The sequence below is a fragment of the Dasypus novemcinctus genome, chromosome 20 (assembly GCF_030445035.2).
Source record: "Dasypus novemcinctus isolate mDasNov1 chromosome 20, mDasNov1.1.hap2, whole genome shotgun sequence".
In the NCBI taxonomy this organism is placed as follows: Eukaryota; Metazoa; Chordata; class Mammalia; order Cingulata; family Dasypodidae; genus Dasypus; species Dasypus novemcinctus.
In genome coordinates, this window is record NC_080692.1 from 30,659,591 (window position 1) to 30,682,356 (window position 22,766).

The 22,766-nt window shown below is 35.6% G+C and overlaps 1 protein-coding gene across 2 annotated transcripts in view; it reads right to left on the reverse strand.

Moving 5' to 3' along the window:
- Positions 1 to 202: 202 nt before the first annotated feature.
- Positions 203 to 22,766, reverse strand: part of LOC101435372 (ovostatin) — a 62,628-nt gene continuing 40,064 nt past the window's right edge. For both annotated transcript variants that reach the window (XM_058282771.2, XM_058282770.2), the window contains 12 exons: positions 21,295 to 21,471; positions 21,019 to 21,100; positions 19,545 to 19,701; positions 17,290 to 17,361; positions 16,790 to 16,955; positions 16,401 to 16,618; positions 14,407 to 14,622; positions 11,639 to 11,763; positions 10,610 to 10,700; positions 10,006 to 10,074; positions 9,708 to 9,810; positions 203 to 764 (listed from right to left, as the gene is read on the reverse strand). In XM_058282771.2, the coding sequence (XP_058138754.1) occupies positions 709 to 764; positions 9,708 to 9,810; positions 10,006 to 10,074; positions 10,610 to 10,700; positions 11,639 to 11,763; positions 14,407 to 14,622; positions 16,401 to 16,618; positions 16,790 to 16,955; positions 17,290 to 17,361; positions 19,545 to 19,701; positions 21,019 to 21,100; positions 21,295 to 21,471 (1,532 nt within the window). In that variant the 3' untranslated portion in view covers positions 203 to 708. The remainder of the gene's footprint in view (positions 765 to 9,707; positions 9,811 to 10,005; positions 10,075 to 10,609; positions 10,701 to 11,638; positions 11,764 to 14,406; positions 14,623 to 16,400; positions 16,619 to 16,789; positions 16,956 to 17,289; positions 17,362 to 19,544; positions 19,702 to 21,018; positions 21,101 to 21,294; positions 21,472 to 22,766) is intronic.

Consider the following 22,766-nt stretch of genomic DNA (forward strand, 5'->3'; position numbering starts at 1 on the left):
AACTAAATTTGCTTTCATTTAATTATGAAATTTCTACATTTTCATTGTTCCTGAAGTATTTGTTCCAAAGCATATACCTGAACTAAATTATCAACATATTAGAATGGTCCACATCTAATTAAACCTTTTCATTATTTTTCATGAATTGATGTGATATGTTGTCTTCTTTAGGTTGCCTTGAAAGCAAATCTGAGGCAAGGAATTGGGTGCAAAGAATTTATTTTGTAGATGATCCAGGGAGCAGGAGTTGGGGAGCAGGGAGCTTGTGACATGGAAGGAAAGAGGCTAATTTAAGGACTAGTTATTATGAGGTTGCCTCCCTGAGAAACAGGGAGCTCCAGTCCAGGGGACTTCAGCAGAAGCTCTTGGAACGCGTCCTCAAATTCTCTGACCAAAGGCAAGAGGCAGGAGCGTTGCTTACTCATTGGTTCAAGTTTGTCCCTGGGGGCCTTAAACCTGCTCTTCTCAGTTGCGTTTGCACACAGGTCAAGCTGCCTTCCAGGGCTCCAGGGAAGGTCAAGGGGAGAAAGCAAGAAGTCCTTGGTGGTCTACCCAAGCGGAGATGCTGTTGGTGGAAGATGAACTTGAACATCTGTCATCTAACTGTTCCGAATGCTTTTATTTGGTTGTAACTCTGGAAGTAGTTACTCAATATGTACCCCCGATCCAAGGTGTCTTCTTTTACGTCTCATTTCCCTTATCCTGGAATTAGGAGGTTTCAACAGACCTGCATGGTGAGTTATATTCTGCAACAGCAATTTCACCTGGAAGAGAAAAATTGTTATGAGAACAGTCTCACAGTATTGTTCAAGAAATAAGCATCTTTGCTTCTTAAGTCTGTTCAGAAACAAACTCTATGCTAAGTAATTTATGCTACTAAAACAGTTTCTCTGCACCACAACTTTCATATATATTGATACTCCTCCAAACTACATTGCATGCATACATATATAATCACTTTAAGTGTTTCGGGTATACATTTAGTGTATAATACATGTAAAACATGACAGGTTAGAAAGTCTATAGTATCACAAGTGCTGGAGAGACAGTGAAAACAATCAATCGAGTCTTTGGCGACAGGTAAAGCTACACTTACCAAATGTTTGGGTACCCAAAGATTGTAAGTTACTGTTAAGTAGTTAAGCACTTCCTTGTTTGGCTGAAATATTTATCACTATATCATAGATAGAACAGTCTTTTTTAAAAACTAAGATTGAGTCATTTATTGGCTGACATAATCTGACTTGAAAATTATTTTCATTTTTTGGTTAATAAAATGATTAGATCTATATTCTAATTTATTAATATGCATAATATTTAAATCTGAGGAATGCAGAGTGCAACAGTTCAGGCAAGCCTCAATTACAAGTAAACAGACACAATTTATCTTCCTTGCTCTTATTCATGTTGTGACATAAGTGACTTTCAGCCTTGGTTAAAACAACAACACAACCCCAATAAAACATGGTTAAACAAAATAAAACAGAAACCCCAAATTACCTGACAAAATATCTCTTATCATGTAAATACATATATATATTATTCAAAAATTCCTTTATACTTGGCAATAAATGGATAGATGATCACTAAATAGATAAAGATACAGATGTCTAAAGCAGTCTGCTAAAGGTGAGCAGCCAGAACAAGTTGATTCATCAGTCAGCCAGCCTCCAAACAAGGGCCTGCCAAGCCCCTGACCTTTGAGTGAGGCCACTCTGGGTAAGAGAGCCAGTGGCCCCCAGTGGACCTCAGCCATGGGTGGATTTGGAGCAGAGCTCAGCCAAGCCAGTCCAGGCCAGCCAGCCTGGCCAGTCTATACTATTATGAGGAATAATAAATAATTGTGACTTTAAAAAAATAACCTTCCTCTAAATATTTTCACTAAGACATTTCTGTCATCTTCAATAGTACATAAATTTCTTTCTCTAATCAGATAAACACATAATGTCTGTCTTCTAATCAACGCTAATGCTTTAACAGCCTCTATGTCAACATTCGCAGCCCCTAGTTTTATGTTGCCTGAATCTGCAATTTATTTGCCTGAATCCACAACTTATGTAATGGACCAAAGATTTTGTTTCCAGTAAGTTTAATTAAACATTTTTGTGAAAACCCTGGTTATAAACAATCATGTTGATTGTGGGAAGATGGTGCTAGATTAACAGACAGAGCTCAATGCTTTCACAAAAACTTCAGTCAAAGAGCCAAAATCTGTCCGAGGCACCTGTTTTGGAGGACAGCAGACCTGTATGGTGCTACACAACTCCCAGGAGGTGACAGACAGAGAGACAAGGAGGCTGAATGACAAATGTTAGTTACCAAGACCCTGCAGTGGATGGTAAGGGCTCCCCTCACCCACTCCCAAGGTATTAAGTTGGAGTAAAACCTAGGCTCACTGCAGCCAACTGAGAAGGGAACAGACACCATCCTGCCTGTCAGTGCTTTCAAGGGAAAAGGGAGGAAGAGTCAGGGGGCTTTTCTTCAGTGAACTCGACCAGCAGAGCCTGCTTTGAATCTCTGCTCTGGAGATTCAACACAGGAACACAGGAAAGCCAAGACAGGAATACCTCCACGGAAAGGTGTGCTGACAAGTGCCATCTCCTGTCTGATCTTGAAATGGCAGGGACAAAAATCTCAACTCTGTATCCTGTCCGTGGGAGAAAATCTGTGCACCATTAGTGAATTCCTGTTCCCATGTTGATAACTTAAGTCTGGCAATTTTAAAGATTTAGAACAAGTTGAAACAAATATCAAAGAAGAGCTGTGAAAAACAATAGGCAAGAGAGAAATTGGCCATCAGAGTAAATTCACCAATTCAGATGCCTAGACATCAGCAAAAACTTCCAAACCATACTAGGAAACAGGAGGAGATGGCCCGACCAAAGGAACTAACCAAATATCCTGAAGAGAGAGAGGATTTGAGACAAGTAAATGGTGATAATTACACAACTCTTCTAAATCACTTTAAAGAATTTAAAGAAAATATGACTAAAGAAATGAAGGCTATTAAGAAGACACTGGGAGAGCATAAAGAACAATTTGAAAGCCTGCAGAGAAAAGTAACAGATCTTATGGGAATGAGGGACACCATGACTGAGATTAAAAATACATTAGAGGGAAGCAGACTTGGCCCAATGGAAAGGGCATCTGCCTACCACATAGGAGGTCCATAGTTCAAACTCCGGGCCTCCTTGACCCATGTGGAGCTGACTTATGCGCAGTGCTGATGCGCGCAAAGAGTGCCATGCCAAGCAGGGGTGTCCCCCACATAGGGGAGCCCCACGTGCAAGGAGTGTGTACCATAAGGAGAGCCACCCAGTGCAAAAGAAAGTGCAGCCTGTCCAAGAATGGCGCCACACACACGGTGAGCTGACCCAGCAAGATGACTCAACAAATAGAGATACAGATTCCCGCTGCTGCTGCTAAGGATAGAAGGGGTCACATAAAGAACACACAGCAAATGGACACAGAGAGCAGACAATGGGGGGGAGGGGAAGAGGAAAAAAAATACATTAGAGGCACATAAAAGCAGATTTGAATTGCCTGAAGAGAGAATTTGTGATTTTGAAGAAAGAACATCTAAACTGGAAAAGACAGGAGAACAGAAAGAGAAAGGATGGAAATTATGGAACAGAGTCTCAGGGAATTGAATGACAATGAGAAATCAACGAACATTTGTGTTATCCATGTCCTAGAAAGAGAAGAGAATGGAAAAGGGGCAGAAAGAATATTTGAAGAAATAATGAGTGAAAGCTTCCTAGTCCTTATAAAAGACATAGATATCAATATCCAAGAAGGACAACATGCCCCAAACAATAAATCTAGATAGATCTACCCTTAGACACCTAGTATTCAGAATGACAAATATCAGAGATAAAGAAAGGATTCTGAAAGCAGCAAGAGAAAAACAAAACATCGCATACAAGGGAAAATTGATAAGATTAAATGTGGGAAGCAGACTTGGCCCAGTGATTAGGGCATCCGTCTACCACATGGGAGGTACGTGGTTCAAACTCCAGGTCTCTTTGACCCATGTGGAGCTGGCCCACGTACAGTGCTGATGAGCGCAAGGAGTGCGTGCCACGCAGGAGTGTCCCTGCGTAGGGGAGCCCCATGTGCAAGGAGTGTGCCCTGTAAGGAGAGCCACTCAGCACAAAAGAAAGTTCAGCCTGCATGGGAATGGCATCACACACATGGAGAGCTGACACAACAAGATGATGCAACAAAAAGAAACACAGATTCCCGTGCTGCTGACAACAACAAAAGTGGACAAAGAAAAATACACAGCAAATAGACACAGAGAATAGGCAACTGGGGCAGGGAGGGGGGGGGGGGAATAAATAAATAAATAAATCTTAAAAAAAAAGATTAAATGTGACGTCTCATTAGAAACCATGGAGGCAAGAGGAAAGTGGTATGATGTATTTAAGATTCTAAAAGAAAAAACTGTAAGCCAAGAATTCTGTATCCAGCCAAACTATCCTTCAAAAGTGAAGGTAAGTTCAAAGTCTTCACAGAGAAACAAAAACTGATAGAGTCAGTTTCCAAAAGACCAGAATTATAAGAGATACCAAAGGGTGTGCTGCTGCCTGAAAGGAAAAGAAACAAGGACAAGAGTTCTGGAGAAAAGTTTCAAAATGAAGATTATTAGGAAGGGTAAACTAAAGTTTAAGAAGACAGATAATAGAACAGTTTGACAACAGAGAACCAAAGAACTAAACGGATGAAGTAAGTAATGCCCTCTACAGTAATAACATTGACTGTTAATGGACTGAACTCTAATCAAAATGCATATGACTGAATGGATAAAAAAATATGAACTGTGTACATGTTATCTACAAGACACCCACCTCAGATGTAAGGACATGACCAAGTTAAAAGTGAAAGGTTGGAAAAAGATATTCCATGCAAATAGTAACCAAAAAAGAGCTGGACTAGCATACTAATATTGGACAATATAGATTTCAAATGCAAAACTGTCATAAGGGATGAATAGGTCATTACATATTAGTAAAGGGGGTTATTCACCAAGAAGAAATAAGTATGCTAAATATTTGTGCACCTAACCTGAATGCCCCAAGATATGTGTAGCACACACTTGCAAACTGAAGGGAGAAATAGCTGTCTCTACAATAATAGTTGGAGACTTCAATACACCACTCTTAGTAATGGATAGAACATCTGGACATAGGATTAAAAAAAGAATACTTGAATAATATGATAACTGAGCTAAACCTAGCAGACATCTGTAGAGCATTGCAGCCAAAAACAGCAGGATGTACTTTCTTTACAAATGCTCTCCAAGATAGACCATATGTTGGGTCACATGAAAAGTCTCAATAAATATAAAAAGATTGAAATTATATAAAACACTTTTTTGATCCTAACAGAATGAAGCTGGAAATCAATAATGGATAGAAAAAGGGAAAATTCATAAATATATGAGATTAAACAACTCTTAATCATTAGTGGGACAAAGAAGAAATTGCAAGAGAATTTAGTAAATATCAAGACAAATGAAAATGAGAACACAATATATCAAAGCCTATGGAACACTGCAAAGATAGTTGAGAGGAATAGTTATAGCCTTCAATGTTTACATTAAAAAAGAAGGAAGAGCTAAAATTGAAGATCTAACTGTACACCTAGAAAAACTAGAAAAAGAACAGCAAACTAATACCAAACCAAGGTGAAGGAAAGAATAGTAAAGATCAGAGCAGAAATAAATGAAATTGAGAACAAAAAACAAAATAGAGAATCAACAAAACCAAAAGTTAGTTCTTTGAAAAGATCAACAAAATCGAGAAAACTTTATCTAGCCTGACAAAGAAACAAAGAGAGAAGAAAGAAATAAATAAAATCAGATATGTGAGGTGCGTCATTACCCAGGATCCCACTGAAATAAGATAGATCATAGGTGGATAGTATGAATAACTATATGTCAAGAAGCTAGACAATGTAGAGAAGATGGACAAATTCCAAGAAAAACAAACCACCTACACTGGTCCTAGAAGAAAAAGAAGACCTTGACAAACCAATCACAAATGAAGAGAATGAAACAGTCATCAAAAAACTCCCAAAGATGAAAAGCCCAGGACCAGATGGCTTCAGAGATGAATTTTACCAATCACTGAAAGACAATCTAATAACTATATTGCTCAAGCTCTTCCAAAAAATTGAACTAGAAAAAATACTACCAAACTCATTCTGTGAGGCCAACATCACCCTAATATCAAAACCAGATAAAGATACTTCAAAAAAAAAGAGAAAATTACATATCAATATCTCTAATGAATATAGGTACAAAAATCCTCAGCAAAATACTTTGAAACAGAATCCAAAAGCACATTAAAAGAATTATACACTATGATCAAGTGGATTTTATTCAGATATGCAATGGTGGTTCTAAACAAGAAAATCAATTTGTGTAAAAAATAACATGGATAAATTGAAGAATAAAAATCACATGATCCTCTCGATTGATGCAGGCATGGCATTTGACAAAATACAGCATCCATTCTTGATAAAAACGTTGCGAAAGTTAGGAATAGAAGGACGTTTTCTCAATGTGACAAAGCGTATATGTGAAAAACCTACAGCTAGCATTGTACTCAATGGTGAAAGACTGAAAGTTTTCCCACTGAGATCAGGAAGAGAACAAGGATGTCCACTATCACCATTGTTATTCAATATTGTGCTAGAGGTTCTAGCTAGAGCAATTAGGCTAGATAAAGAAATAAAAAGCACCCAAACAGGAAAGGAAGAAGTAAAACTTACACTATTTGGTGATGATATGATCCTATATCTAGAATCTCCTGAAAAATCCCCAAGATACTTACTAGAACTAATAGATGAGTTCAACAAAGTGGCAAAATACAAGATCAATACACTAAAATCAATAGCATTTCTATACACTACTGATGTGCAATCTGAGGAGAAAGTCAGAAAAAAAAAGTCAAATTTTAGGAATAAACTTCACCAAACATAAAGGACCTGTATTCAGAAACCTACAAAACTTTGATAAAGGAAACTGAATAGAACTTAAATAAGTGGAAGGATATTAGGTGGTCACAGATTGGAGGACTAAATATCATTCAGATGTCTATTCTATCCAAATTAATTTACCAATTCAATGCAATTCCAATAAAAATCCCAACAGCCTTTTAGGCAGAAGTGGAAAAGTCATTTATCAAATTTATTTTGAAGGGTAGTGTCTCTGAATAGCCAAAAAGATCTTAGAAAAAAACAAAGTTGGAGAACTCTCACTTATCGATTTTAAAGTATATTTCTTAGTTACAGTGATAAAAACAGCATAGTACTAGCATAAAGAATGACATAGAGTCTAATGGAACAGAATTGTGAACTCAGAAATAGACCCTCACTTCTATGGACAATTGATTTTTGACAAGGATGTCAAGCCTTCCCAGCTGGGCCAGAACAGTCCGTTCAACAAATGGTGCTGGGAGAACTGGATGTCCATATCGAGAAGAAAGAAAGAAAGAAGACCTGTATCTCACACCTTATACAAAAATTAACTCCAAATGGATCAAACAATAGCCATAAAACTCCTAGAAGAAAATGTAGGAAAATATCTTCATGATCTTGAGGTAGGCAGTAGTTTCTTAAACCTTATACCCAAAGCATGAGCAACAAAAGAAAAAAAATTAAATGTGACCTCCTCAAAATTCAGTACTTTTGTATTCCAAAGATGAAAAGGCAGCTGAGTTAATGGGAGAAAATATTTGGGAATCACATATCCGAAAGGGTTTAATATCCATAATATACAAAGAGATCAGACAACTTAACAATATAAAGACAAACCACCCAATTAGAAAATGGGCAAAAGTCTTGAAAACATGAAAGTCCAAAGAAGAAATACAAATGGCAATGAAACACATGAAGGGAAGCGGACTTGGCCGAATGGATAGGGTGTCTGCCTACCACACGGGAGGTCCGCGGTTCAAACCCCGGGCCTCCCTGACCCATGTGGAGCTGGCTCATGTGCAGTGCTGATGCGTGTAAGGAGTGCACTACCACGCAGGGGTGTCCCCCATGTAGAGGAGCCCCTAGGGAGAGCCAGCCAGTGCAAGAGAAAATGAAGCCTGCCCAGGAATGGCGCCGCACACACAGAGAGCTGACACAACAAGATGACGCAACAAAAAGAAACACAGATTCCTGGTGCTGCTGATAAGGATAGGAGCAGTCACAGAAGGAACACACAGCGAATGGACACAGAGAGCAGACAACTGGGGTGGGTGGGAGGTGGAAAGGGGAGAGAAATAAATTAAAAAAAAAATCTTTAAAAAAAAAAGAAACACATGAAAAAATGTTGAACATTGCTAATTATTAGGGAAATGCAAATGAAACCTACAATGAGATATATTTTCACACCTATTTGACTGGCCACTATTAAAAAGTTGGAAAACTGTAAATATTGGAGAGCATGTGAAGAGATAGAAATGCTTATTTAATTTTGGTGGGAATGTAGAATGGTACAAACACTGTGGAGGCCTGTTTGGCAATTCCTAAGGAAGGTAAATATAGACTAGCCATGGGACCTGGTAATACCATTGCTAGGAATATACCCAGAAGAACTGAGAGCAGAGACATGAACAGACATCTGCACACCGATGTTAACAGCAGCATTATTCATGCTTGCCAAGAGTTGGGAGACAATTCAGGTGTCCATCAACTGATATATGGATAGACAAGTTGTGGTGTATATACACAATGGGATATTATGCTGTGATAAGAAGAAAAGAAGTCGTGAAACATATGACAACATGGATGAACCTGGAGGACATTATGTTGAGTGAAGCAAGCCAGACACAGAAGAACAAATAATGTATGATTGTGCTTTTATGAACTAAATACATTATGTAAACTCATGGAGTTAATAATTACAGTATAGATCACCAGAAGATGGAAGGAGGGTGGAGAATGGAAGGCTAGGGGTTAATCTGTGCAGAATTGGTAAAAAGGTGGTTTGTATGTCTTTGGAAATGAATAGAAATGGTTAAAGTATATCATAATGTTTGTAACTAGTGTGGGTATGACAGTGGTTGACAGGAAAAGTCCAAGTTTATGTATATTACTAAAAGCAAAGCTAAAAAGTAACAGGGACTTTATGTAAAACACGAAAAAACCCATGCCAATTTACAAATGTTAATCTTTAGGCAGAATGTATGATAAAATAACTTCTGGCTAATGCAAATTGGAGTAAACATGGTACTTTAAGAACTGACTGTTCATAAAATAGTTTCATAGATACCATGTTCCTACTTCAAAATAAATTTATCTTGCCATATTAACTTAACATAGCTACAATCTCAAAATTATAAGTACATCTAATATTATCTTGTAAATTTTAGCAAATGTAAGTCAAACTGACAGTACTATTTGTCTTGAAAATAAACATTACCTCTACACACCCCCCAAAAAAAAAAATCATATCAATTGTGCCCCTATCTATAGACCTGGTTGTGCCTATAGAGAGAGATACAAATCTCAAGTATTGTTTGCTGTTAACATTCTGAAACATTTTGGGTTAGATGGCACTAACAGTTAAAAGAAGCCAAATAAGGGAAGAAGATTTCAGAAATAGAAATTGTAGCAACAGCAGAGAAAATGAAAATTGGTGTGTGTATATATATGTTTCATTTAACATAGGATATAAACAGAACACAAAAATTAAAGAAAACTCTTACCAGTTTCATAGTAATCATAGAGTTGAATGGATGCTGGCTTGATGTTAGACACAAGTACTTCTTGTTGAATGGAAAATGAAAATTGATTTTCCTTTTTAGTAAGCTGGGAAAAAAACCAATATTGTTAGGCATATTGAAATTTAGTTCCTTAATTTCTCTCCATTTCAAATATTCAGAATTATTTTAACAGTGCTCTTTTGACATTTGTGTCCTTAGGAAAATTTTTAAAAAACAAACAATCCCACAGTGTACCTCTGGCATAAACAATGACAATAAACAAATTATGAGATAGACTTACATTCTCCAGATAGAAATAGATACGAGGGCTTTTGATTTCTACTTCTTGTACTCGGCCATCTCGTTGAAGCTAAAAATGAGGAGAAAAAAATTGTGCTTTAAATACAGGGAACCTGTAATACAAATATCTATTCAAAAATATCCAATTCGGTGGTTTTCTTGCTTCTTTTATAAATACCAGCATTGTTTCCAGATAACCTCAGAAATAAATATTAATCTTTGAAACTCATTCCTTTAACATTTTTGAGAGATCTGTCTGTAGAATATTAGCTGCTAAATTTTCAATAAATAGAATAATAGAATAGAATAATAGTAACTGAACACCAAGTCATCTACCTGTTTTATTTTTTGATAATTTCTTATATTGTATTAACAATGTAAGAATATAACTTTGAAAAACTCAAACAATGTTGTACTATGAAATATGAGATTGAAATTTCATTTCTTGAAAATAGAGATTGAAATTGGAGACTGAAATTTCATTTCTTGAAAAGAGAAAATGTGTCTTTTCTTTTTTTACCAACTTGTGCCCAATGTATAACGCAGGACCTAACACAAACAGTCATCTGTGAAAATTATTTAATTAAAATCATGTAACTATTTACCTTCTCAATAGATGATTTTTCAGGTACAAAGCCCGAAAGCATCTTCACATCTATGACTGCCATGTTGGAAGTTTTGTGCTTTCCATAATACCTTTTTTTAAAAAGTACAAAATATAAAATACAGATAAACTTTAGAAATTATTTAGAAAATCAAATTACCAACAAAAAATATATTTGCATGCAAAACTCTTCAATGAGTTATGGTACAATCTTGAACAGGGTTTTGTGTTTTGCCATATTCCCAAAGCTAAATTGAGTAAATGACATCTGTATAATGGAAATAAAACATAAAAGCATATCTAGCAGAGATTCCAACTTGTGCTTTTGACTTATTTCTGTGTATTTTTATGATCTCTAGAATCTCAAATTTCCGTGAAAAGCAAAGGCTTCAATCAATTAAATTTTTCTTTATAAGATCAAAAAACATGACTATTTTTACCAAATAAGACAATTTATAGGCATTATTAATTGTGAGTCAATGCACAATTTTTGGACCAAAGCAAAGGCAAAATTCAGTTTTGTTAGCTATTAATTGTCCATTTTATTATAAACTATATAGTGTTTCTTGTAGTGAGACTGGAATAATCTCATAATAACCTGAAATTAATGGTCCTCCAAAATGAAGCAACATAAATTTCAATCCATTCCTAACTGAACCCAGAGTGTTGAACCTGACTGATATTCTTGGTTTGGATCTTTGATTTCCAGAAAGAAGAGGTAGCAATATGTTGTTTTCTGAAGTAGGAATGTTAGGGAAATATACTTCTTGAGGAATTTGTAGAATTTGTTTTTCCTATAGTCTCCTTCTTTCCCTCCTATTTCATATTTTCAATTCACATTTTTTTTCTACCCAGTATTCCCCTTAGGCAACTTAAGTACCATGAAATGTATATCCCTAGGGAATCAAGACAGGCCAACCTCTTACAGAAAATGGTTGGGATGTGGTTTCATAAGGCAGCAGAGAGAGTCACTAGGATACCTGCTTTAGAGACAGAGACATGTCTAAGCCAAGAAAAAAAAAGCTATTACCTGGCTGAAATAATAAGGTCAATCTTTGTATCAGATAATCCCTTGCAGATAGGATTGGCTGTCTTCACAGAAAGATAAAACCCAGATGACTTCCTGGGGAGCATGATGCTATATTTCAGAGATGACTAGAATCAATACAAAATATATTCTTTATTAGCCACAAGATTACTTTTAAATTTATTACCTGCACATAAACATTTCAACTGAAACTAAAAGTCAAATTTGACTTCTGTGTTTCCTATTTTCTATACCATTAGCAACAATAGTAATAATAGCTGACACTAACTGAGCACATACAATGCACTTATTTTTAAGTGCTTTTTATGTAATAACTCATTTGAACTTTCCAACATCCCTGTGATGTAGATACTATTTATAGCCACTATTTTACAGGAAAGGCACCCAGGTAGAGAGGTGAAGAACTTTTCAAAGGTAAAATAACTTGTCAAATCTCATATAGTAAAAAAATAACAAAGCCAGAGTATACCTATATAGTCTCTTGGATAATTACAATTACCTAATTTTCACCTGTAAGAAATAAAATTACTATAGATCATGTTAGTGCTGCAAGAATCAAGATGAATAACATAATTGCAATAAAATAACTGAAAGGGAAATTGTAGACTCTAAATCTAGAATAATGCAAATAAGTGTGGTTAAAGATTTAACTTGAACTAATCACCCCACTTCTAGAAATATGGCCCGAAGGAATCCCTGTACATTTATGCAATAATCTGTGCACACCATTATTCATTATAGCACTATGTAATGGCCAAATTATATATAGTGCAAATGTCCATCAATATCTGACTAATTATACATATAGTGTATATTAAATATTTATCTTGAATGCTAACATAGGTATAAAAACAGATGAGAAATAAGAAAACTATAAGATTAATACTAGTATACGTTTATAAAAACAAACACTGGAAGAACAAACCAAAACTTCAAAAAATGAAAACCATGTAATTATTTTACAAATTCAAAATATTGTCATACTTAAATAAAAAAACAAATCCTGAAATTAAAGAGAAAATGAAATGAATAAACCTAACCATATCACATTTTCAATATAATCACACAAAGGAAAGTACAGAATATAGTTATTTGACTATATATCTTTAGGAGTATGTATTCTAAAATAAAAAATGGACTTTAAAATTCAGTAGTTCCATTTCATTCACTAGTTCCATTTAATACTAACATTGTTTGTTATTTTAGAACTATTTTCTCGGGCGGCGGACTTTGCCCAGTGGTTAGGGCATCCGTTTACCACATGGGAGGTCCGTGGTTCAAACCCTGGCCCTCCTTGACCTATGTGGAGCTGGCCCATGCGCAGGGCTGATGCGTGCAAGGAGTGATGTGCCACGCAGGAGTATCCCCGCATAGGGGAGCCCCACGCACAAGGAGTGCACCCCGTAAGGAGAGCCGCCCAGCATGAAAGAAAGTGCAGCCCGCCCAGGAATGGCACCACACACACAAAGAGCTGACACAACAAGATGACGCAACAAAAAGAGACACAGATTCCTGTGTCACTGACAACAACAGAAGTGGACAAAGAAGACACAGCAAATAGACACAAGAGAACAGTCAACTGGGGTGGGGGGGAGGGGAGAGAGACAAATAAATAAATCTTTTAAAAAAACAAAAGCACTATTTTCTCTACATTTTAGGCTAAGCAAATAAATTTTTGTTAATATCATTATAATTTCTTAGTCAAATACTGTAGTATTAAATTTGAGTGGGACTATTTGTAAGAATTCAAAAGATTTAAAACTTTCCGAGCTCTGCCCCAGGGCAAAACCTATCAGCCTCTCGGTAGTAAAAGGAACACCATCACCAGGCTTCAGTGAAAAATACCATACTCCCCTGAAAAGATGAGGACTCCTTGGCAAAATATGATTCCAGGTCTAGGACAGGTAAAGTGCAAGATGGAACCAGTCCTCTCCCTTTTTTCCCAGAGAGAAAGAAGCATCCAAAGATGAATGCTATGTTAAAAGATCATTAATGGCATACTAAAATTTCTCAGTGAAAATTGCTGTAGACTCCATATTTGCATGGTTCGATGGATCCCGTCATATATTAATTGCTAGTGGCAATGGCTGAAAACAGCACCATAATTGAAGAACCATGGCTGTCACCACCTAAATCCAATGATCAAATCTGACTAATAGTCAGGTGCCAGGCGATGTGATGAAATAGGAATATAGGCCTAACTTTCAGTTTTAAGAATATTATATAGGGAATGGACAACAAATTAAATGGCACTAAAAAGAAAACAATTTGTTAATTCCAGAATGAGGAACATCCTAAGACAACTGGTCTGAAGTCTTCAAAGTTGATGCTATAACAAATTAACAGACAAACAAAAACAAACAACAAATGGATAGGACTCTTAGTTTAAAGAAACTTACAAAGCTTAAAAAGCATAACAACAAATTGTAAAGCATGGTCCTTGATTAAATTGTGGTTTGAAAGAAACAACTATAAAATATATTTGGGGGCAGAGGGTTGACACTTAAAATTATATTATAAAACTATTGTTAATTTTTGTTAGGTGTGATACTGACATTGCAGTTACACGATGGAATGTTCTTTTTGGGGAAGGTGCACTATGATATATTTAGGAGTACCATGATGTCTTAAATTTACTTTAAAATTCACCCCCCAGAAAAAAATGGTAAAGCAAAAATTGCAAAGTGTGAACATATTCATTATATTTTATTTCTAATTTTTGATGCTAGGATAAAAAAGTCCTGATTTACCTGTACGTATACACAGCCTTTGCCGCTCACTTCCACAGTATATATCCCCTGAGTTGTTGGTAACGGAATCTGTTGTAGCAGGAAACGGTTCCTGTCATTCACTCTGAAGTCCCTACTGAATGTTTGGTGCTTGAAAATCCTCACTGAATTTTGTCTATTTTTAGTGAAGGTGAGGCTTTGGTACCGGGTCAAAGCTTGGATAGCCACAACGGTATCCTGAAATAATAATGTCATAAATTTTATTAGAATATACTACGTGATTTAGAAATCTTAAGCTCAATATAGCTGTGAATTGCTTAAAAATGATTTAAAATGCAATAACCGTTCTTTTATGAACTACTGTGTCTTGAGCACTGTATAATTTATTGAAAATAAATGGGATTTACGACATTTTCATTTGTAAGATCAACTCTTTAAAATTACGGGAAAACTTACTCTAACAGAATAAAATGTGAGAAGAGCCAAGGAAATTTTTAAATTGCCTACTGAGTGGCTTTGTTCTACTAGGTATTAAAGCACACAACAAAGCGAAGGGATCACAGAGAAAGAACAGAAAACCTAAAATGACACCAAAATTTGTATATTTTTGTTAGACAATAAGAGAGGCATTTCATATCATTGAGGAAATTATTAATTAAATTACATTGAGACAACTGGCTGAACATTTTAAAAAAATCAAGTTGAGTATCTACAACACATCTCTATAAAAATACATTGCAGATGGATTAATTGAAAAGTTATACATTTATCCATAATAGCATATGAAAGTATGGCTATATATTTATATATTTTTGTGTTGAACGCTTTTGTTATCATAGCATTACAGAGAAAAAGCTTGAACGGAATGATTACACTCAGAGAAAATGAAAATAAAATAATCCGTATATTTAAAGCATTATAAAAACCGAAAAGAGGGAAGCGAACTTGGCCTGGTGGTTAGGGCATCCATCTACCACATGGGAGGTCCGTGGTTCAAACCCCGGGCCTCCTTGACCCGTGTGGAGCTGGCCCATGTGCAGTGCTGATGCGCGCAAGGAGTGCCCTGCCACGCAGTGGTGTCCCCTGTGTAGGGGAGCCCCATGCACAAGGAGAGTCACCCAGTGTGAAAGAAAGTGCAGCCTGCCCAGGAATGGCGCCGCACACACGGAGAGCTGACTCAGCAAGATGACGCACAAAAAGAAACACAGATTCCTGTGCCACTGACAACAACAGAAGCGGACAAAGAAGTAGCAAATGGACACAGAAAGCAGACAGCTGGGGCAGGGGTTGGGGGGTGGGGATGGGGTGGAAAGGGGAGAGAAATAAATAAATAAATCTTTAAAAAAATGCTGAAAAGAAAATGAAAATTCGGCAAGGATATGTTACATGCATGTTCAAAGGATAGTATCTTTACTGTATTCAAAATCTTATAAACAATCAAGAAAAAGATTAATAACACTATTAGGAAATCTGCAGATGGTATGACCATGTAATTCATAATGCATGAAATAAAGGAGGACTTTTAAAAATGAAGGCATATTCTACCCAAGTAGAAACCATGGAGAATTATTTTTATACAGAATGTTACTATTTTTATTGTATCAGATTTAAAAAGATTTTTACAAATGATTTTGAAGTTATGTAGAGAAAGGTACTCACACACACAGCTAATAACAATGCAAACTGCTGCAACTTCCCCTAAAAAGTTTACCAATATGTATTGTAATGTTTCATTTTGAGTATTCCTTTATACCGCAAATTTTGCAGGTTGGTATTTAAATTCTCGTATTAAAAATTAAAAGAAATTAGCTTTTGAATAATCAGAGATTGTTACTAGATAAAATACTATTCTCTTCAAAAAGCCTAAAAGACAGCAAATTACAAAGTGACAGCAAGTTTAATAGTGATGTCAAACCCATCTAATTGGAAAAAGTTAACATATAAGCCCAAAGACCAGTACCAGGCAGGTGCTCAATTTTCTTGCTCTGAGAAACTTGAAATAGACAAAGAGTTACCGTCATGGAGGCGAACCCGCCGTAGGCATTCTGCTGCTTTGCCACCCACTGCACAATCTGAGAAGCATAGGTCAGCTCTTCTGAAGTCAGCTGGGGCTTGTGGAGAAGAGCCAGCAGGCCATAACAGGTCGTCTCTATATGTGCAAGTGACGCCCGAGAGAAGAGAATTGGTGCTACCCAGTAGATACTCTCTTCTACATCCCAGTAAATGGAGCCACCTGACCATAAAAGGAAAAGGAGTTGCAGAGTGTCTGTGCCAAAGCATGGGATATGTGTAGGCTCAGGTGGGGGCCAATGGGAAATAAAGAAACATGAGGGCATGATAATTATACCACTGCCGGTCACTTTACTTCTTCAGGGTTTGACTGGGAAAACTCACATGCACTCACCTACTTCCTTTGCTTTTTTGCTGAGCTCATTGAAGAAGAATGCCCTTTTGTCTTCCTGGCCTGCTAAACCAAAAGTGTAGGCCAGGAGCGCCTGTTCATAGGTAGTGATGGCTCTCTTCCTCCACGTAGCCTCTAAGCACTGGAGACCCTTTTGAACGGCCTCAAACTTCAAAGGAAAGGAAAGAAAAAAAATTATTCGTGCCCTCAAACGCATATGTGTGAACACATGTAAATGTTCAATCCAGGAAAAAAGTCAGGGCTGGATCTTTTCTGTGTTGAAATGTTGAAAGGGCAAATGCCACATGTGTTTAAATTTCAGTATGGTTCTACCTGCAAGGTTTGATTTGACTAATTAAGAAGGATAGTGATTCAATGTTATTTTGTGGTAGTTACAAGCATAGTTCTAGTTCCTAATAATGTATAAAATGTTGTTGTTGTTGGCATAAAATGTTTCAAGTTCATAAGAATTAAGTTAGGGGTTTCACCAGTGGGCTACGTACTGAGACTGGGTGACCGGCTTCCATCAGTGCAGCAGTAACATGTGCAGTGAGAGAAAGCTCATAGTCTTCTCTCTGAACAAAACAAAGGGTAATATGTCAGTCTCGTAGAATTCAGAGGGACGAATACATTTCTTTGTTTATGCATTATATTCTTCCTTCCTTCCTTCTTTCCTCCCTTCCTTCCTTCCTTCCTTCCTCCCTCCCTCCCTCCCTCCCTTCCTTCCTTCCTTTTTTTGGGGGTAGTGTTTTTCATTTCCACAAAAGGTACTACTTATAAAATCAGGGAGTATTGAATGAAAATCCAGGGAATTCACAGTGTAGAATCATCACTTATAAAAATAACTTATGGTGGAATGATAGAAATGTTTTGGTAATGGATGGTGGTGATGGTAGCACAACATTGTGAATGTAATTAACAGTACTGAAATATGTATCTGAATGTGGTTTAAAGGGGGGAATGTTAGGTTATATGTATGGTAATAGAATAAAAATTTTTAAAAAATCCATGGAACTGCACTATATAAACAGTGAATTATAAATTAAACCATGGACTATATAGTAAATAATACAATTATAAAAACATGTTTTCCTTAATTGTAACAAATATACTACATCAATGTAAGTTGTTAATAACAGGTACATGGGAAAACTGTATTTTATGTGTTTGTTCTGTAAACCCATAATTTCTTTAATTAAAAAAGGAACTTGTGAGCCAAAAGGGGTATTTGGAATTAAAGGAGGCAAAGAATTCCAGAAATAATAAAGAAAATACATGCTATAATATTACAGTAATTACAATAGTGTAGTATAAAATAGAAAGGTTGGTCAATGGAATGGATTAGGTAAAGCAGAAAGAAATCCTAGCAAGTATAGAAAGCAATGTAACAAAGTTGGCATTAAAAATCAGTAGGGCATACAGCATTAATTAACAAAAGGTGTTATAAGTAGCGATTTATTTAGAATATAGAAATAAATCATATATAGATTATACAATATACTGAAATACATTCTAGCAGATCAATAATATTAACTATTAATGAATTCAAACTAACCCCAAAAGATAAAAGGAAATTAAAAGGGAGAAAATAGAAATTGAATGTCAACACCTGAAAAATATTTATCTTCAGAACACCTCGTGTCCTATAAACAAAAATAGAAGTGAAGCACTATATTTTTGCTCCTACATTTGTGAAGATTTTTGTTTTCAGTACTTATTTGTATTACTCAATGCTAACGATAATTCTATGTGTCAGATAGTCTATATATGGTGACAGTAAAAATTGGCACAATTTTACTAGAAAACAATGTAGTGACATTTTTCAGAATCTTAGAAAGAGTCCACTTTTTGATATATCTGTCCTATGTCAATATTGATCTAGGAACAAATATTTATATGTAAGAATGCTTAAACAATATTTCTTTGAGTTTATAAAACATTACTGTAAGTTCAACAAAAGAGTAATAAACATGTATGGTTGATCCATATGATGGAGTATTACAAGACTTTTAAGTTTGTTTTTAAACATTTTAATGTAATGCATGGCAAGGTCATTATAAATAATGTTAGGATTTCATAAAAAGCATACTAATAACTCAGTAGTAGAGGATAATCCCAGTTATAGAAAAGCATGCTTATATATCAGGAAAAATGACTGAACAAAAAAACGTCAAACATTTAATGGTAGTTATCTCTGAGTAGTTGACATAGGAATGATATTTTAGTTCATTCTTTATATTAAGTCTCCAAGCTACTTTCAATTAACGAGCATTACCATAACAATTAGGAAGAAAAAGTGAGATTAGAGAAACTGAGAACTAATTGGAAAATTCATTCATAAATACTTACCTTGGGGATATTAACAAGTAAAAGCTAAAAAAATTGAATTCTAATAATCAAACAATTTTAACAGAATTTCTTAAATGCTAAATCTTTAAAATATTAGTAATTATTCTGGTTCATTCATATAATTTTACTAATACTCCTGCCACTGTCCCCCACTCTTTCCCATAACCACCACCACTACCGTCACCAAACTGATGTTAGGAAATCTGAACTGTAGAGGTTTCGATCTGACTGAAAGAAAGAAAATGTTCCATATGTTAAGAAGAAAGGCTTTGTGGGTGTTTCAAGAGAATTAATTTATTATGGTAGGAATGCCACTTCAATGATTTCTACTAAATTTTACCCTGGTACTTTGGTGTTTATTAAATGTTCATGATGAAAGGACAGGAAATTATAAGGTAAATTTAAGTACCTTCAAAGTGCTGTTGAAGACAGTGCCCAGATATGGGAAGCAGCCATCTGATTTCTGAATATTTAAGAGCCAAACAAGGGTTTGGGACTGGACTTCGTCACCAATATAAATGTAGCGTTTAGCTTGTGCAAATGACTTGTAAACAAATGCAGTGATCCTGGGAAAATGCAACAAAGCATGAATATGTATAGTAAATGCTGAGAAGCAGAGGGAATGGTCTTTAAATCTTGTGTCTTGGGACAATCATATGTTCTTTTGACCTCTACTCAGAATATATATATATTTAAAATCCTATAACTCAATAATAAGAAAATAACTCAAATAATGGGCAAAAGATTTGAACACAGAAGTTACCACAGAAGGTATCCAAGTGGCTAATGAGCATATAACAACATGCTCCAGCTTATTAGTCATCACAGAAGTTTAAATTAAAACCATGATGAAACACCACTATACTGCCATTAGAAAGGTCAAAAAACCCCTAACTATACCAAATGTTTCTGGAAAAGTGGTCCTTCCTATCTGCTCGATAGTGTCATGTGCTTATTTTTACTACGTCTTCTATCAATTTATGCTATAATATTTTACTTACTTGTCTTTCCTTACTATACTCTGAACTTTCTAAGATCAAAGATCATGTGTTATCAAGAAGCAAAATCATATAGTGGATAAAATCTCTGCCCCATAATTTGCAGCATGATCTTGGACAAATTACTTAACGTCTCTGTGTCTCTGTTTTTTTAATCTATGAAACTGGTATACAGTGCTAGCTACCTTGTTGGGTTATTATGAGGATACAGTAAGAATGATCATAATTAGCATTTGTCCTTTTGTATCTCAAAGGCTTATTATTCTCAGGAATAAATATGTGTTTATAAATAAATGATAAGAACATAAAGAATAATTTTTAAAATTTAACTTGCATCTAACTGATCACCTAGTCTTTCAGGCTTTAAGTAATAACACAATCTATGCTTAATTTAATTTGATTTTAGTACTTATTTCACTATTGATAGGAAGTCCATTCTGCTTAAATATGTCATCAAGAGTATGCATAACTGCACAGCGTTATATCACCAATGAGTATAAGTGCTATTGAAGTTACCTTTGGGGTTGCATTGGGATAATATTTATGTTTCAAATGGAATAATTTGCTTGCATAATAATTGGAGTTTCACAGAACTCATACTGCCCAATTGAGTTGCTTTCCCCCCTTATGATTTGTTTACTGAACATGCATTTTTCCTAAGTAAAAGAGGGGCATAGAGCCAAAGCCATACATCATGAATCTTTAATCTGACAGTGCAAAGATCCTATTAAAGCACATCTCTGTGTATATGCCTGCGGAGCCTTGTATATAAAAATTTAGGACAGAATGCCCATAGCTTTTATGAAATTGTCAAAATTTCACGTGTAAAAGAAATGTTTAGAAACCTCTAATAACTCTTGATAAAACTTATAAAGCAATTCAAACCATGTGTTTCCTTGTTGATTGCGACGTCCATAGATACTGTAAGATCCATCTGAGCGTTTATAGGGCAATTGCATTTGATATCCTAGAACAGGAAAGGACCTATTTTAAAACTTAACATACTAATCTAGCATAAAAACTGTATAAACTGAATATTTGTATTAGTTATAAGTGAATATATACATATAAAAAAAAGAAATTCATGTACTTAATAATAAACAAACCAGGTGGAATTCAGGGATTTACTTGAGATAAAAGAAGGACTTTTAAAAGTTCTACCTGTGGACAGGAATCCAATACCCTTGGATTTTATTTCTTCTGTCATTTGTTGAGTCTGAGTCAGATAGTCGAAGAGGTGAATAGTGGGAGTGATTAGTACCAAATTCTGCTCTCCACGACTAAAAGACCTTCGGAGAAGGTTCTGTGAGTTTTGCATGGTAGAACCGAGAAGGTCTCCTAAAAAGTCAATCAAGTCGATATGATGTAATTTATCAAAATTGGTAAGTATTAATAATATTAAATTGTGTTTAAGAACTCTATGTTACAGATATTCAAAATAATTACTTTTTGTCTATATTATCTGAATCTTCCTCCCTCTCCTACTTATTGGGCCCAGACCATAGAATTACTTTGTTTCCTGAACTAAGGTAGAGATGTGGTACTCAAAGCAGCCAAGAGCAGAAGAGCTAACAAAGTTTATAGGAATCAAAATTATTGTACAATTCTCAAGATAAAGCTCAATCATCAGTTTGAGAGGATCCCAAATAAACATTTCTGAAACATTTACATTGTACCAGATATTGTTCTAAGCACTTGATTTATATTAATTCATTCAATCCTTATAGCAGTAATGTACATTGGCACTATTATTATTTCTATCTTATAGATGTAAAAACTGAAAAATGCAGAGCGAGTCAGGAATAGATCACAGACTAGACTTCAGATTGTCTGGACAGATTGTCACTTCCCTACACACTCTCTACCAATGGCTAACACTCATATAGCACTTAGTATGCAACTGGAATTGTTCCAAGCATCTTAATTTGTTTAATTTTTATAACAACCATATGCAATAAGTACTATTATTACCTCCACTTAAGGATGAGGAAAGGAGGCAGAGGACAATTTGACCGAAGCAATACTGGAAGTGGTGAATCTGGGATTCAAAACTAGACGATCTGCTTGTAGAGCTAGTTGTCTTATGCCCTATACTTAGCTACTGTAAGGAACTTCTACCATCTGGATGGAAATTGGAAATAAGATCACAAAAAATAAGAACACCTTCCAATGATTGTCCTGAAAATGCCTTGTAGGACATCATTTTGGTGATGTATGGATGGGACTGATTTGCTTAAAATCAAAAGTTCAGGTAAACTCAGGTGTTCTTTAGTTTTGATCTTGGGACTTGTTCTTGATATGAAATGTTTTTGTTTCTTTTCCCCATGAGCTTTGCCTGGCCCACACTCTGCCTACTGCAACAAACAGGCTTTGACTGTGACATCACAGAGTGTAGAATCTCTTCCCCTGAATTCATTATATTTCTATCATAAAATTTTACCCTGGGTTGCCCATAGGTGGTAGGGAGAGGGAAAGGGCTAAACAGTCCAGGATTTTTTCTTTTTTTAAAGATAGAAGTAAATCAGGCAGGAAATACTTTAAAATATTAAGTGGACCAAGAAAGCAGTTTTCTAGTTTGCAACAGGGGAACAAGGATAGGTAAATACTGTCTTTAATTTTAGCAGATATATTCT